The sequence below is a fragment of the Schistocerca serialis genome, chromosome 3 (assembly GCF_023864345.2).
Source record: "Schistocerca serialis cubense isolate TAMUIC-IGC-003099 chromosome 3, iqSchSeri2.2, whole genome shotgun sequence".
In the NCBI taxonomy this organism is placed as follows: Eukaryota; Metazoa; Arthropoda; class Insecta; order Orthoptera; family Acrididae; genus Schistocerca; species Schistocerca serialis.
The window spans coordinates 236,419,735-236,435,357 of record NC_064640.1 but is presented as its reverse complement, the minus strand read 5'-3'; the positions used below and the strand labels follow the sequence as shown (position 1 = coordinate 236,435,357).

Here is a 15,623-nt window from a genome sequence, read left to right as displayed (position 1 = left end):
TAAACGTTCAGGAATGTAAAAGTATGAATTTTCCTAAATGCAGAAGCATGATAACCTACTACTAAAATATTGGTGAATCACAGGTGTAATCAGTTAACTTATACAGAAACCTGGTTGTAATAATTTGTGAGTATTTAGAGCTGAGTAATCACATAGGTTCAGTTGTAGACCAAGCAGGAGGCAGACATGGGTTCACTGGCAAGATACTTGGGGATGCAGACAGTTTATAAGTAACAGTGTTTACATAACACTCATATAACCTATCCTAGAATATTGCTCAAGTGTGTGGGATTCATACCAAATAGGAGTAAGAGTGGCTGAAAGTTATCTGTATGCATCCAACAGGTTTAGATGAACTCAAGTTAATTATGAGATGTCCTTACCAGCCAACCAATTCCACCATGACAGTCTTAAAATAATTCAAACAAACTCTACACTCAGTAGTGTGAAAATATGCAGACCATGCAATATTAAGAACTGTTTGGAACATTGTCCATGCAAAAATCTGTGGTCGGTAAAACTGTAATAAAATTATCTCCATAAAAGCAGTCTTGACCACACGTAAGTTATTTACTTATTCAGTGACTGGTTTTGATCTCTTACAGGATCATCATCAGACCATTTTATTCCATGCTGATAGCATGAGATAGTGGCATGGAGCAGGCTGCTCTGGAGAGGCATAAAGACCACTGCTCACACTTACACCTGATTAAGACTATTTTTATAGAAATAATTTTATAATGCAATGTTAGTTGGAGGTGATTTTAACGTACTAATATAGACTGGTACTTCCATGGATTCACTGCAGGTGGTACCAATAGATAGTCTTATGAAGCAGTTTTGAAATTGTTTTCTGAAAAGTGTCTTGAGCAGCTAGTATAACAGCCCACAACCAATGGACATATTTTAGACATTGTAGCTTCAAATAGACCTAAACTTTTGTCAGTGATGATATAGAGACAGGGATTAGGATCATAATGCCATTACAGTGATGTCAGTTACTAAAGTTAATAACTCCATCAAGAAGGCTACAAGAGAATTTTTGATAGAAAGAACAGATAAGTAGTTGTTAGGGTTCCATTTAGAAAATGAATGGACATAATTTAGTTCCAGTATGATGGACATAGAACAGTGGTAGCCAACCTGGGGGTAATTACCCCCCCGAGGGGTAAAATGAAATTTTCTGTGGAGTAAATACATGGAGGATTTGCTTACGATTCAGTCATGAAATTAAACTGTTTTAAATAATCAACATCACTACCTCATTAGACAAATAATTTTTAGACAGAAGGCCACAGCCCATGTTTTAATGAAGTTATTTGAAATTTTCACACAGTTAGTAATGACAAATAGCCACAGCCTGCCACTTGCTTGGCACAGCACATTCATCATTCGCTCCATTGAGTTATGGGCTCACTCATGGTTTTTCTTTTATTGATCAGTCATTTGCATGTGAATCAAGTCAACAAACACATAAAATGACTGCATGGCTGGTGCCTCTGATTTCACTATATTCTCAACATATTTTGGACTGTCAGAAGCAAATGAGTGAAAGTTTCCCTATTTATTTGGCACCTATTAGGTAAGAAATTGCTACATTGAAGCATTAGTCTTTGTTTACTATTGAACTTAAATAGCTGAGTAGATAGGATGTAAGTAAGTGTGCAACTTCATTTTTTATTTGTAAATGTGATGCCATAATCAGTAGTCATAAAATGATCACCATAAATGATGTACACCCCTACAATCTAAAAATTTCACTGTGAGGACAAAACTGAATTTGAGATGTGCTTCAGATGTGCTGATTAAAGTTGCTGACACAAGTCTGTGATTAGAAACATGACTATATAATCATGGCTGCAAGTTTGTGAAATCAAGGAAATTTATGTGAGGAAAATCCTTATAAAAATCTATGAGACATATTCTGTCACAATATTGTCATTAATACAAAAAGATAAAACTACAATTCTGCCAGTAAACAAGGGCAATGTCATGTCATGTCATGTCATGCGTGCGCTGTAATAAAAAGAGATTTGATCTTTCGAATGATGCTGGCTATAGACACATAGAGATCAATCCTATGAATAAGACTGATGGGAAGATGATGACTCTTCTCGTTGAGTTAGGCTTGCCATGTAACATCATTAAGGATCTTACAGCTCAAACACTTGTGCCACCATGACTAAATAGCCTTCCTAAGGTACATAAGGAATAAATGACAGTAATACTGGCTCATCCAAATACCAGCTGGCAACATAAATGAAATACATTCAAAGTAATGAGGTCAGCTGGAGAACATTTTTCCACACAAGTGACATACCATTTTGTGCCCCCCCCCCCTCCCCAGTTTGTTTTTCCACACAAGCAATGTATCATTTGCAACCATGCTGTCTCATGTATCATTTGGTACCCCCACCCCTCCCCTACCTCACACATCAGGTGCCATTCCTTGCAATTTTGGTAAGACTTTTCTAAATAAATATAAATCTTGTGAGCATGGAAATGGGTTATTTCTGTGGAGGTGAGAACACCACATTCATAACTCCACTCACTTTTTGCATCACCTCATTCAATTTCAACTCTGGGATACAGATACCATGGTCAGCATTATGGAGCTGCAGTCCAAACTAACATGTTCTTATTGATACGTGGATGACACTTTCGTGGTGTAACCAAATGGAATGGATCATTTAAACTCTATCCACCCTAAAACCAAATTCAAAATAGAACTTCAAATAGAGGGCCAGCTACCACTTCGTGATGTTTTACTTAACTGAAAACTAGACAGATTTTTCAGTCACAGTGTGTACAGGAAACCCAAGTACAGTGAGTTATCTCTATACCTCAGACCATCACCATCTGCCACAAAGAAGGTCAGTGCTAAAGATGCTGGTCCATAGAGCTCAAACACTTTTAGATAGAGTATTGCCAAAGAATTAGGATGCCTATAAACAGCGTTCAAAGGAATGGGTACTCATATTGTCAAATTGGGCAGGTGTTGCATCCAAAATCAAGAACATGAAATGTATTCGCATTTGTGAATATGGACAACAATCAGCTGTATAATGGAATGATGACAATGAAAAGCCTGTGCCTGATGGGACTAGAACCTGGATTTCTCACTTATTGCAACCAATTGCCCTAATTAGGCTATACAAGTATGACTCATGGCCAGACCCAAACTTCCATATGCCATCAACCATGTGTTACAGTCTGCACTCGTACATTCAAATGTATATTCCTGTACAGAGGAGACATTTTTAATTGAAAGTCACATGCCCGGTATTACTGGATAAATATGATATTGCAGTGCCTGTGTTCTTCAGAAGTATGATGTGAAGTTCATTGGGACATGCAAGAACACATGAAAGTGACTTTCAATTAAAATATCTTCCTTGTACAGGAATATACACATGAATGTACAAGTGCAGGTTGTAAAACACACAGTTAACCACATATGGGAGTGTGAGTCTGGCTGTGAGCTGCATTCAGATAGGCTAATGGAAAGGTGACCACTTGCAATGAGTGGGAAATTTGGGTTTGAGTTGCAGTCCAGCACACATTTTCACTGTCATCATTCCATTATACAACTGATGGTTGTCCATATTTGGAAATGTATATACACTTCATGTATTTCATAATGGCTGGAGTCACTGCAAGGCTTGTTCCTTTGGACACGCATGCATGTCCAAAGGAATTTTGCGTCATACTTTTGAAGGCCACAGGCACTGCAGTATCATAAAATCAAGAATGCCTGAGAAAAAGACTGAGACAGAGAAAGAGAAGCCAAGAATCGCTTACTTACCTTACGGTTACCCAATATCAGGACAAAATGGGTAGACTGCTACCAGAAATGTGGCATCCAATGTATTTTGCTGCCTTCAACAAAGATAAAAAGTTTCCTTTGAAATGTTAAAGATGATCTAGGTCTCGGGAAAACTAGGTGTGTATGACATTCCTTGCATGGCAGACTATTAGAACAGCTGAGGAATGATGTAAGGAACGTCAGCATCACAACTAGGTAAAACAACCAAGCAGTCTGCTGTCACAGAGCACTGTCTTAAATATAATCATGAAAAGCAGTGTGAAGGTACTAATGTCATGGCAGAAATGCCAAGTTTTTGTGAAAGCATGATTAAGGAGTCTATTCAAAAATAAAGATGTCTGAAAGCTTAATAACAGGGATGGAGGTTTCAATTTAAACAAAGCAAAGTAGTAACATAGATGAATTAAGGGCAATGTTTAAACAGATTGTAAATCCTGCCCTGGAGAAGTATATGCAGAGAAAGTGGATGAAGGATGGAAAAAAAACACTGTGGTTTAATAAGAAATTGGGAAAAGTATAAACTGTTGCACTCTGAGTTCAAAAAAGAATGTGGAAATGATGACAGGCAAAAGTTACTAGAAATTCCTGTGGCTGTAAAAAGATTTGTGTGCAAAGCCTACAACGATTACCACCATCATACCTTGGCAAAAGATCTTGATGTGAGCCTGAGAAAATTCTGATCCTATGTAAAATTGCAAAGCAGGTTAAAGGCTTCCATCCAGTCACTCACTGACTAATCTGGTGTACAATCAAGAACAGAAAAAGAATAGCTGAAGTTTAGAAACCATTCATGCAGGAGAATCATACAACATACTGTTGTTTGACCTCTATACAGATTCCCATATGGAGAACATAGTAATAGGTATCCCTGAAGTAACTGAAGGAGTTAAAAAAAGTAAATCACCAGGTCTGGATGGAATATCATTTTAGTTTCAGAAAGGCAAATTGTCAACTTCAGATTATTATGAGAATTTTATGAAAGAGTGGTTTATCTGTAAACAAGATCTCATACAGAACGCTAGTGCAACTCATTCTTGAGTACTGCTCAAGTGTTTGGGATCCCCACCAGGTCAGATTAAAGGAAGAAATCGAATAAATTCATAGACAGGATTCTAGACTTGCTACAGGTAGGTTTGATCAACACATGACTATTACGGAGATGCTTCATGAACGTAAGTGGGAATCCCTCGAGGGAAGATGACATTATTTTCATGGAACACTATTGAGAAAATTTAGACACTGATTGCAGAATGATTCTACTGTCACCAATGCACATTTTGTGTGAGGACCATGAAGACAAAGCAAAATTAGGACTCATATGGAGGCATGTAGACAGTTATTTTTCCCTTCCTCTATTTGTGAGTAGAACAGGAAAGGAAATGAGTAGTAGTGATACAAGGTACACAATGCCAAGCACCGTATGGTGACTTCTGGAGTATGTATGTAGATGCAGATGTAGAATTGGGAGGCACCCTCTACCGTGCACATCACAGTGGTCTGCGAATTATGGTTGGAAAGATATACGTGTAAATCATTGAGCATATCTGCATGTATTATGGTTCCTCAAGTTGCTTTTTCACAGCAGATGGTATTTTGCAGTTAGCTTTCCACTGTCTTATATTGGAGACCCCACTACAGTTGGAGAAGCTGACCATAGAAGGATTAGTGAATAAAGACCAGGTTAGTCTTTTTCTAGGGGACTGTATTGATTATTATTGATTGCTGCCATGTGACTTGTAACCACATTCCACCACTGCAGTGCTGCAGTGTGAGTCACTGAATGATTCATGACATTATGCAGTAGTGGGACTTTGCTTCTCTTTCATGATTCATGATGTTATGCAGCAGTGGGACCTTATTTCTTTTTCAGTCAGGAACTGTGTTCTAGTGCCATAATGTTAATGTGAAATTGGTAGTTGAAACAGAATTCACATCTGCATGAGTTTATTTATTGGTAGTTTGTTACAAACATGTGGCAGTCTGATGGAAGCAGAAATCAACTAGTCACAGCATACCAAGCCAATTCATTGTCTCTAATTCACATCCTGTCTGCAGCAAGGCATCATATGATTCAAAAAGCTTTCTTGCAATCTGGTACTCTGTCTGTATGGCTTATACCTTACTATGGATTTACTGTTTCCACCTTAATTTTGGACATTCAATTAGAACATAGCCACTTGACAAATAATAATTTCAGTATAATCACTTCAGCATATCAATGGAACATACCTGATGTGCAAATACAATTTTAATTTGTACTCCTTTAGGGTGTTATAATTTTCTCCCTTCCCTTTATGATCATTGTCTTAGCTTTTGCACAGGAATCCTCTGCAAATCCAGCCAGTTTGTTCCAGATGATTAAAAAAGTTTTCTCCGCTAGGTTTTTAGTGAGCTGTTAGTACTTACATCACCTTAAAGTACTTTTGTTTCTCTGCTGTATTTTCCCTGTACCATAAAGCAGTATCCCAGAGTTCCAGAAACCACTTTCTTATGTAGCTGTTACCAAGACTGCTTTTTCTATCCTGATGGGCACACAGCAGAAAGCAGTACTGAAGTCTGTAAGAATGAGCTTCCTTCTTTCTTGTCTGACATAACTGTGATAATGTCTTACTTGTTTGCCATGACAAATGTAATTATTGAATCTCCATCCAAAGAAAAACCCTCTGGTCCTGCCTGAGATTGTTATTAGCATATGGAAATGCCTAACTAAATTGTGCTTAGCTTACCTGGCCAAACAGAAGTGTGGTCTGGAGGTGGAGGCCGCATGCCCCAGCTGATGATGGCACTAGTTACAGGCACAACTTGTTCTGGGAGAGGTACACCTGTCACATAGGGGGGACTCACCATTGGCATACTGCCATTCCCTGCAATGCAATATAAACTCATAAAGAAAAATATACATAAATTTTAAAAAACTCCTATCAAATAAGCTTTTCCCTTATTGCAAACAATGGTTATCCAATAATATTTCAAGCAGCATGTTTATAATAAAATCTGCACACTGATGGGTAAGTAACACCATGTTTTTCAAAAAATGATGACACAAGACTATAAAATGACATTTATTACAGAAGAATATATTCTCACTCCTCCATTTGTTGATATACTACAAGGAACATCACAAAAGAGAGATAATTGTTATTATTTGGTCTTATTGTGATATCCTGAAGATTTGTAAGAAGTTAAGTACAAGGGCTGTGGTATCAGAAATGCTGTACTGGTGTGACAAAGAGTAAAAGAAATATGATGGAACAGAGCAATAATTAGTTTGGGGGCTGTGGTGTGGAAGTGAGAAGGCATATGTAAACATACAAGGAATGTATAAGAAAGGTTTAAGCACATTTAATAATAAAGGAATTATGACAATGATATGGGAAAGTACTGAGCGAAGAAGACATTTTCTGAATGCTCAGCATCACTTTCAGCCTTATATAAATGCATGTCAACTGCTCAATACCTCACCTCATTTATGTGATAAATGATTACCATTAATATATCTACAAAAGGAATGACAACTGCATGAATAGTAAACAGACAAGAGAGGAAAAGAAAACAATGGTTGAAAAACATCAGAAATTTTAGTAACAATTATTAGTGGTAATTATATTGGTTTCAAATAAATATCAGCATTTTTACCATGTTTGGAGTTCAAACTGACTATCTACAGAATTAATTTCATAAGTTATTTATTTATTTATTTATTTATTTATTCATCTGTGGAACAATAAATATTGTATGGATGTTGTCAGTTTACAACACATGAGCACACATTTACATTTACAATGAAACAGGTTTCTCATATTTTGTGTAGTTTTTATAACTAGTCATACACACATTTATAATTACATAATATTTGGTGATAATGTCATATGTTGCTAATAAACTACATCTATGTTAAATATTCTTTTACAGTATAACAACTTTTACTTACTAGAAAGGTTTTAAGCTTTTGTCTGAAAGTGAGGAGCTTATTTATTTCTTTAATTTCTTGTGGTAATTTGTTATACAGTTTTATCCCATTATAAAATATACTTTTTTGCATCTTTGCCTTGTTCTTTCTATCTAGATGGAGGTGGTGACAAGCTCTTGTTTCATGGTCATGCAGTCAGTGCAGACTAAGTGTAAGACATGCTGAATAGTTGACATGTCTGGTGAAAAGCCACTTACAAATGACAGGCCTGTATCTTATGAATGATTAGGTCACGAAAGAAATGGTTTCTGTCATACAAATAGGAGTTATAGAAGGTGCTTTCCAATGTGTAAACAAGCATTCTATCTATGGGATACATCTTGATGTGATGGAAACTGGTGAGGTAGAAGCATATTATCTTCTGTGATAATCTATACTTGTAAATAACTTCAGTTGGGAAGATTATAAAACTAGCTAAAGTTTTCTGAGTCCAAAAGCATTTAATACAAATTATTTGTGGTGTAAATTCAAGAAAATCTTATAGAATCATGTTTGAAGAATTGGTTATGAGTCACTGAGAAAAGTTGGTCACATAACAGCATGCGAACCATAAAAACGCCAGTCTTCCCAGATCAAAAAAACTCTAAGTCATGTCTATCTATTGCAGTGGCTTCACCTCAAAGAACCAAGTCCTTAGAACAACTCTAGACCTAACACCATCCCCTTAGAGCTGCCTAAAGGAGCTGATTGTGAGGAACACTGCCTTCTAATCTACATACATCTATCAATAAATGTATTTTTTGAATCTGCCTGGAGTCTGATTGTCAGTACTGCCATGCCGTATGCCATTCCTCTGCTGCTTCAACATGCAACTGCCATGGACTTGGAGGCTGTTGATGTACCCCATCAGCACCTACCTGGTTGAGGTCAGCTGGCAGTTCTGATTACATTTGCAGCCACCTGGGCTGTTACAACTTGGTGGCAGAAATGCAATTGTTGTGCTTGTCTTCATTTACCCACCAGTGCCTGTAGCCTACTGGATATTCTCTTCCATCCACCTCTTAGCTTACCACACAACACAAAGCATAATTGCTTGTCACACAACAGCATGAATATCTGCCTGGATATTCACATTCATTAGCATTTGGGGAGGTGCACTGGCACTGGATCGAATCTACCCAGAGAAATAACAATGAGGGCTGGTGTGCTAGCCAGCTTGGATGTGACTTTTAGGTGGTTTCCCACATCACACTAGGTGAATACCAAGCTATTATCCATGTCACATCTCAGGTACAAGATCTGTAAACATACTTAAAATGTTCTCACACTTTCACATGAGATAGTATTGGATGCAGGAAGATGGGGTACAAAAATTCCATCTGGAGGGAAGTGGACGGGATGAATGGTGACGACAGAAAGGGCATCCATCCCCCCTTTACTACTAACACTGCCAAATCCAAGTTAATATACCAACCTTATGATAACACAGGATAAGGCAGAGCACATTGGAAAAGTTCAACAAAGGGCAGCTCGTTTTGTATTATCGGAAAACGGGGGAGAGAGTCAGCAATATTATATGTGAGTTTGGGTGGCAATCATCAAAACAAAGGTACTTTTCATTGCAGCAAGATCGCTTCATGAAATTTCAATCTCCTTTGTTCCCTTCCAAATCTGAAAATATTTTGTTGACACCCGCCTACACAAGGAGAAATAATCACTGTAATGAGATAAAAGAAATCAGACGCACAGAAAGATTTAAGTTCTCATTTTTTCATTCTCATTTTTCCACTGCTCTGTTAGAGAGTGGAGTGGTAGTGAAACAAAGTGAAAGTGGTTCAATGAACCCTCTACCAGATATTTGAGTGTGAACTGCAGAGTAGTCATGTAGATGTAGACAGAGGCCAGGAAAAAGAAAACGTAACAAGTTGAATATCTTTTGACAGTCGAGGTACATGAGGGTCTGGTTAACATCTGAAGACCTTTCTACTGTGTGACTACATTCTTGCCCTCTGTCATCTAGTGGGATTTAATGCCTTTCCTTAGCACGTGCATCAGTGATTTTGCAAAGTAAACCATGAATTCTTTCTCTGGTCATCGGTAGAGGGAATCGAGATTTACATGTACTACTTCTAGTAATTGAGGGTCTGGTCGAATTCCTTCCTGGTTGATGACATGCCATAGATACTTCACTTCATTAAATGCAAAACAGTGTTTTGATAAGCATATCATGAGGCATGCAGGTTTCAGGTACAGATGGAAATACTTCGTTGTATGGGAAGAGGTTGTGATGCCATTATGAGAGGAGATCTTCTAGTACCACATCAGGGTACAGTCAACCATTTCACTGGTTGGACAGCAGCTCCATCTAGGCACTACAGCTGATATTACAATACTGCCATTAAGAATTTCCAAAGGCCTCGGAAACCTGGCTACATCACATGAATGGCTCTCCAAGTTCCACTCTCCTGATAAAATTCCACTGAGAATGGGAAAGATACTGTGGGTTGCTGTTGGCACTGAACTGCTAGGAATGGTACAAGAGGAAATATTTCGAACAATGGAGTGTATCCTATGTAAAATAAGGAGATTCAAATTTTAGAGCCTATTAGTTCTGATAATCCAACACACTGATACACAGTTAGGATGCAGAGTAAGTGGATGGAATGAAGAGAAGATAATCACACAAAGGCTGCTGCAGTGGAAACCTACCCTGGACACCGCATGAATGGAAAAATCACACACTTACGGAACAAGGAGAGAGAAAAATTTGTAGATATATTAACCGTATATGCTGATCTGTTCAATGTGGTGGGGGGGGGGGGGGGGGGAAAGGGGGGGGGGGGAGGGGGGGGATGTGGGTTAGAGTGGCACAAGTGTACATTACTAGGGATAGATATGAATATTTTCCATTTTACACTAATGTAGTATTAGGATGGAAGATGCACACAGGGTGATAGCATTCACCTCCATAATATCTCAGGTGTATTTCACTATCACTGCTGTCGTAAGTAACTCTCATTGATACGGACAAATTATTACCCTACAGCATGTATGTCATGAAGAGGTGTCTTCTCCTTCTCATCAGTTATTGTTAAATAAATTCCTAAGTAAAGGAATGACAAAAAAACACCAAAACCTCAGATAAACATCTAGAAACAGCACAAAAGTTTAGTCTGTTGTTACCAGGGTAGTGTTGTTCAGAACTATTATATCCAAAGCACTGGCGTATCTGCAGAGTAGATAACTGTATTTTTGAGAGTAGGACAGAAGATTTTGCTTTTAGGTATTAGAGCTCATGCTCGCTAAGATTGCATTGGAGCAAATTTACATATTATTGGACAAACAGCAGCAGAATATTGTTGTCGGTTTGGCAGCATATAAAATAAGAGATAGCTGACCATATGACTAAATATTAGTTTATATGTCATTTAAAAACTGACAACAGTTTCTAACTATAGGCTAGGCAACCTGAAGATTCTGTGAAACAGAGAAATAGGCTTGACATTCTGCCCTTGTTGCTGGCACCGGAAAGATGATATAAAGTAACACATGAAGAAGGCTTGATGTACATTGTATGTATGCAAGACGAACAGCAGCCACCTCTCTAGTGCTCACTGTTACCAGCACGAGGGAGCTCTCACAGTGGAGATATCAAGATATACACTGAACTGCAGACCAAAGAAGAGCTGTTATCTTTATGAAATTGTCTTAATTTAGCTTACAAAGATTAAGATGTAACAAACATCAAGGAATGTACTGGAAGTTTCTGTATGGCTGGTATAACTTCATGTAGATGCACCAACCTTTCATGATCCTCTGTGCAGATGACTGCACAGGGCTGTCTAGAGAATAGCCTTTATCACTATTTTCATGCTTATATAGTGCAAAGGACCATTTCATCCCACTACATGACAAGCCAAATTGTACAAGGAATATTGAGGACAACAAAGGAAAAGATTGATGATGGAAAATTTCAGTGAACTTACAGGAGGAAGTGACGAAATACAAGGAGGTTTTAATTAAACTTTCCCTTCTTGCGCCAGTGTAGATGGAAAACTATTTACCATATGGGTACCCAACTTTATAGGAATGATGTTCATACTGTGCACTGCAAGATTTGCATTGTTAGTAGTGTTAGCATCATGACTTGCTGATAGGTGTCGGTACCGGTATGGCAATATAGATTTGAAACACAAGCACCAGTGTGCATTACAGTTGCAGAGAGTCAACATGAGTCTGGACAAGGAGAGTGGTTATTAAAATAACATCAATAGTGCTGGTGCAATGAATTAAAGTAATATGGAGGGGATGATCATAGTCTCAAAAGTTTGCATTAATTGATGATTTGGAAATTTGTTCTGGGAGAAGACAATGGCCAGTTGTAAAAAAAATTGTTGAAGAAGTTGCTGTCACCATAGCTGAGAATGCTAGATGCAGTGTGTGATCTTCAAGCAGCGGGTGAGCTCCGTCATGGCAGCTGAACATTCCGTGGTCCACCATTCGAAAAGTGCTGTGAACAGTTGTGGAATGGTATCTCTTGTGTGGTTCCAGGCAGTCATGGGTGCAGACGGTAGTCACGCTAAACAATGGTTGTAATCTGGAATGTAAACACTGTGCGCAACTGAGAAATATTACCCTTTCATGTGGAAAGTACAATGTGTTTCTTTCAAAAGTTTATTTGTTATTTCACTTCTGCATGTCCTTACAGATGTTTGCATGAAGTTTCAGTGTCCTATGATCACTCATTTTTCATGGAATCTCTCTCAAGTAGTGAAAGTTTAATTATAACCACCCTGTACAGAAGATCACAGGAGGCTATGGAACTATAAGTTACCATAAATGTGTCATTCAAAATACTGAAGATACATATAGTGAACAGTACCAACGGTCAAGAATCCATCCGTGTGATACAAAATAATGAACTACGTTTTTCTCAGATGGGTGAAGGACTCCGTTCAGTCAGTCTATTTAATTCCAACATTTTTCAAAGTTTACAGTTTTGAAGTCCACTTAATTAATTCAATTAATTTGGATTCAGTTTCAGATTGCAGGCTGGTGGTATGTTCCCTTGTTGGACTCATACGTGATTCCTGCTGTAAATGTAACCTCTATAACATCAAACATGCTGCAGCCAACATTGTGGAAGAGAAGGGTAAATGGGAACATCAAAGAGAGTTACATCAATGAAAGGCCGAGACCGTGCGGAACAGAAGCATCAGGACAATAGTACAACCATGATTGTCTTCGATTTTATGAGGACTTTACCGACACCCGTACTTATGACAGGTATCTGTTACTGCAAGTGGCAATTGTGGACATACTGCCTTGGAATACACGACCTATGTACCAAGAAAGCTACCATGTATGTATTGAGTGAGGGCAAAGCATCCTGAGGACCGCAAGAAATTGGATCGTGTCTCATACATTACATTAAACATAATGTCCAAACAAAGGGTCTGATTACGCTGTATATTCAGATCAATGTGGCGGGCAAAATCGGAATATAAAAATGGCCTTACTGTGTCAATTCTCGGTTCTGCATGCAGACTTCTCACCAGAAGTAATCCACCATAAATTCCTAGTCAGTGGGCATTCATACCTACCATGTGACCAGGACTTTGGTATCATCGCGAAGAACAGGAAATTTCACCCGAACATGTACACGCCCTCTAACGGGATGAACGTCATTATCACTACATGAAAACAACAACCTTTCACCGCTATACTGATGACAAGGAATGATTTCATGTCCACAGTATGTTTAGAGAGAAACATACGTAACCGTAAAGTATCGACACAAAATATCAGGGTGCAATGGTTCAATATTCAGTGGCTTCAGTATAAAGCATCCTCTCCCCATATCATGTTTTATAAGTAGGCCTATTCCTATGAGCCAGATATCCCATTTGCCGACTTCGGTTTTGCTAAACGAGGGTCGAAAGTAATTGAGACTTTGGGCTTCCTATATCCCAATGGAAACACTATTAGCGCCTTGAAAAAGACCGATTTAATGACCTTGCTGCAATTCGTACCCCTGGTGTACCATGGTTACTACCGTAATTAGAATACATCTGCACAGCCGTGTAGCAACACCATCCCTGTAAATGATGATACGGATAATAACAATTAACGCCTCATGTGTATCGTTTCCAATGTTTGACTACAGGGTGTGAAGCAATAACGGCCTATCCCACATATTTCGTGTATTACGGCCAATTGCACCAAAACAATAGTGGCCTAACCAACACAAAAACGACCAGAAAACACTATTACGGTTAACTCCACACATAGCTGATTACCGGGCACCATACCACGTTATGTACACGACAATCATTGTTATACGCCGCAATAACTGCCTTACACATCATTTCTGCAAACGTCAATATCTTCCAGTGGCCATTCCCACAAACCAGTGTGCTGTGGGTTAGGTCACTATAGCGCTGATAGCCTCATATAAAAATAACTGCTACAGTATATACAGGGTGTTACAAAAAGGTACGACCAAACTTTCAGGAAGCATTCCTCACACACAAATAAAGAAAAGATGTTATGTGGACATGTGTCCGGAAACGCTTACTTTCCATGTTAGAGCTCATTTTAGTTTCGTCAGTATGTACTGTACTTCCTCGATTCACCGCCAGTTGGCCCAGTTGAAGGAAAGTAATGTTGACTTCGGTGCTTGTGTTGACATGCGACTCATTGCTCTACAGTACTAGCATCAAGCACATCAGTACGTAGCATCAACAGGTTAGTGTTCATCACGAACGTGGTTTTGTAGTCAGTGCAATGTTTACAAATGCGAAGTTGGCAGATGCCTATTTGATGCATGGATTAGCACGGGGCAATAGGCGTGGCTCGGTACGTTTGTATCGAGACAGATTTCCAGAACGAAGGTGTCCCGACAGGAAGACGTTCGAAGCAATTGATCGGCGTCTTCGGGAGCACGGAACATTCCTGCCTATGACTCGCGTCTGGGGAAGATCTAGAACAACGAGGACACCTGCAATGGACGAGGCAATTCTTCGTGCAGTTGACGATAACCCTAATGTCGGCGTCAGAAAAGTTGCTTCTGTACAAAGTAACGTTGACCACGTCACTGTATGGAGAATGCTACGGGAGAACCAGTTGTTTCCGTACCATGTACAGCGTGTGCAGGCACTATCAGCAGCTGATTGGCCTCCACGGGTACACTTCTGCGAATGGTTCATCCAACAATGTGTCAATCCTCATTTCAGTGCAAATGTTCTCCTTACGGATGAGGCTTCATTCCAACGTGATCAAATTGTACATTTTCACAATCAACATGTGTGGGCTGACGAGAATCCGCACGCAATTGTGCAATCACGTCATCAACACAGATTGTCTGTGAACGTTTGGGCAGGCATTGTTGGTGATGTTTTGATTGGGCCCCATGTTCTTCCACCTACGCTCAAAGCAGTACGTTATCATGATTTCATACGGGATACTCTACCTGTGCTGCTAGAACATGTGCCTTTACAAGTACGACACAACATGTGGTTCATGCACGATGGAGCTCCTGCACATTTCAGTCGAAATGTTCGTACGCTTCTCAACAACAGATTCGGTGACCGATGGATTGGTAGAGGCGGACCAATTCCATGGCCTCCACGCTCTCCTGACGTCAACCCTCTTGACTTATCATTTATGGGGGCATTTGAAAGCTCTTGTCTACGCAACCCCGATACCAAATGTAGAGAGTCTTCGTGCTCGTATTGTGGACGGCTGTGATACAATACGCCATTGTCCAGGGCTGCATCAGCGCATCAGGGATTCCATGCGACGGAGGGTGGATGCATGTATCCTCGCTAACGGAGGACATTTTGAACATTTCCTGTAACAAAGTGTTTGAAGTCACGCTGGTACGTT

At 39.2% G+C, this 15,623-nt stretch overlaps 1 protein-coding gene across 2 annotated transcripts in view; it reads right to left on the bottom strand.

Annotated features, from left to right (window-relative positions):
- The window catches only part of LOC126469985 (mucin-6-like), a 283,915-nt gene that overhangs the window by 67,560 nt on the left and 200,732 nt on the right, over nucleotides 1–15,623 (bottom strand). For both annotated transcript variants that reach the window (XM_050097429.1, XM_050097430.1), the window contains exon 4: nucleotides 6,553–6,690. In XM_050097429.1, coding sequence (XP_049953386.1) covers nucleotides 6,553–6,690 — 138 coding nt within the window. The remainder of the gene's footprint in view (nucleotides 1–6,552; nucleotides 6,691–15,623) is intronic.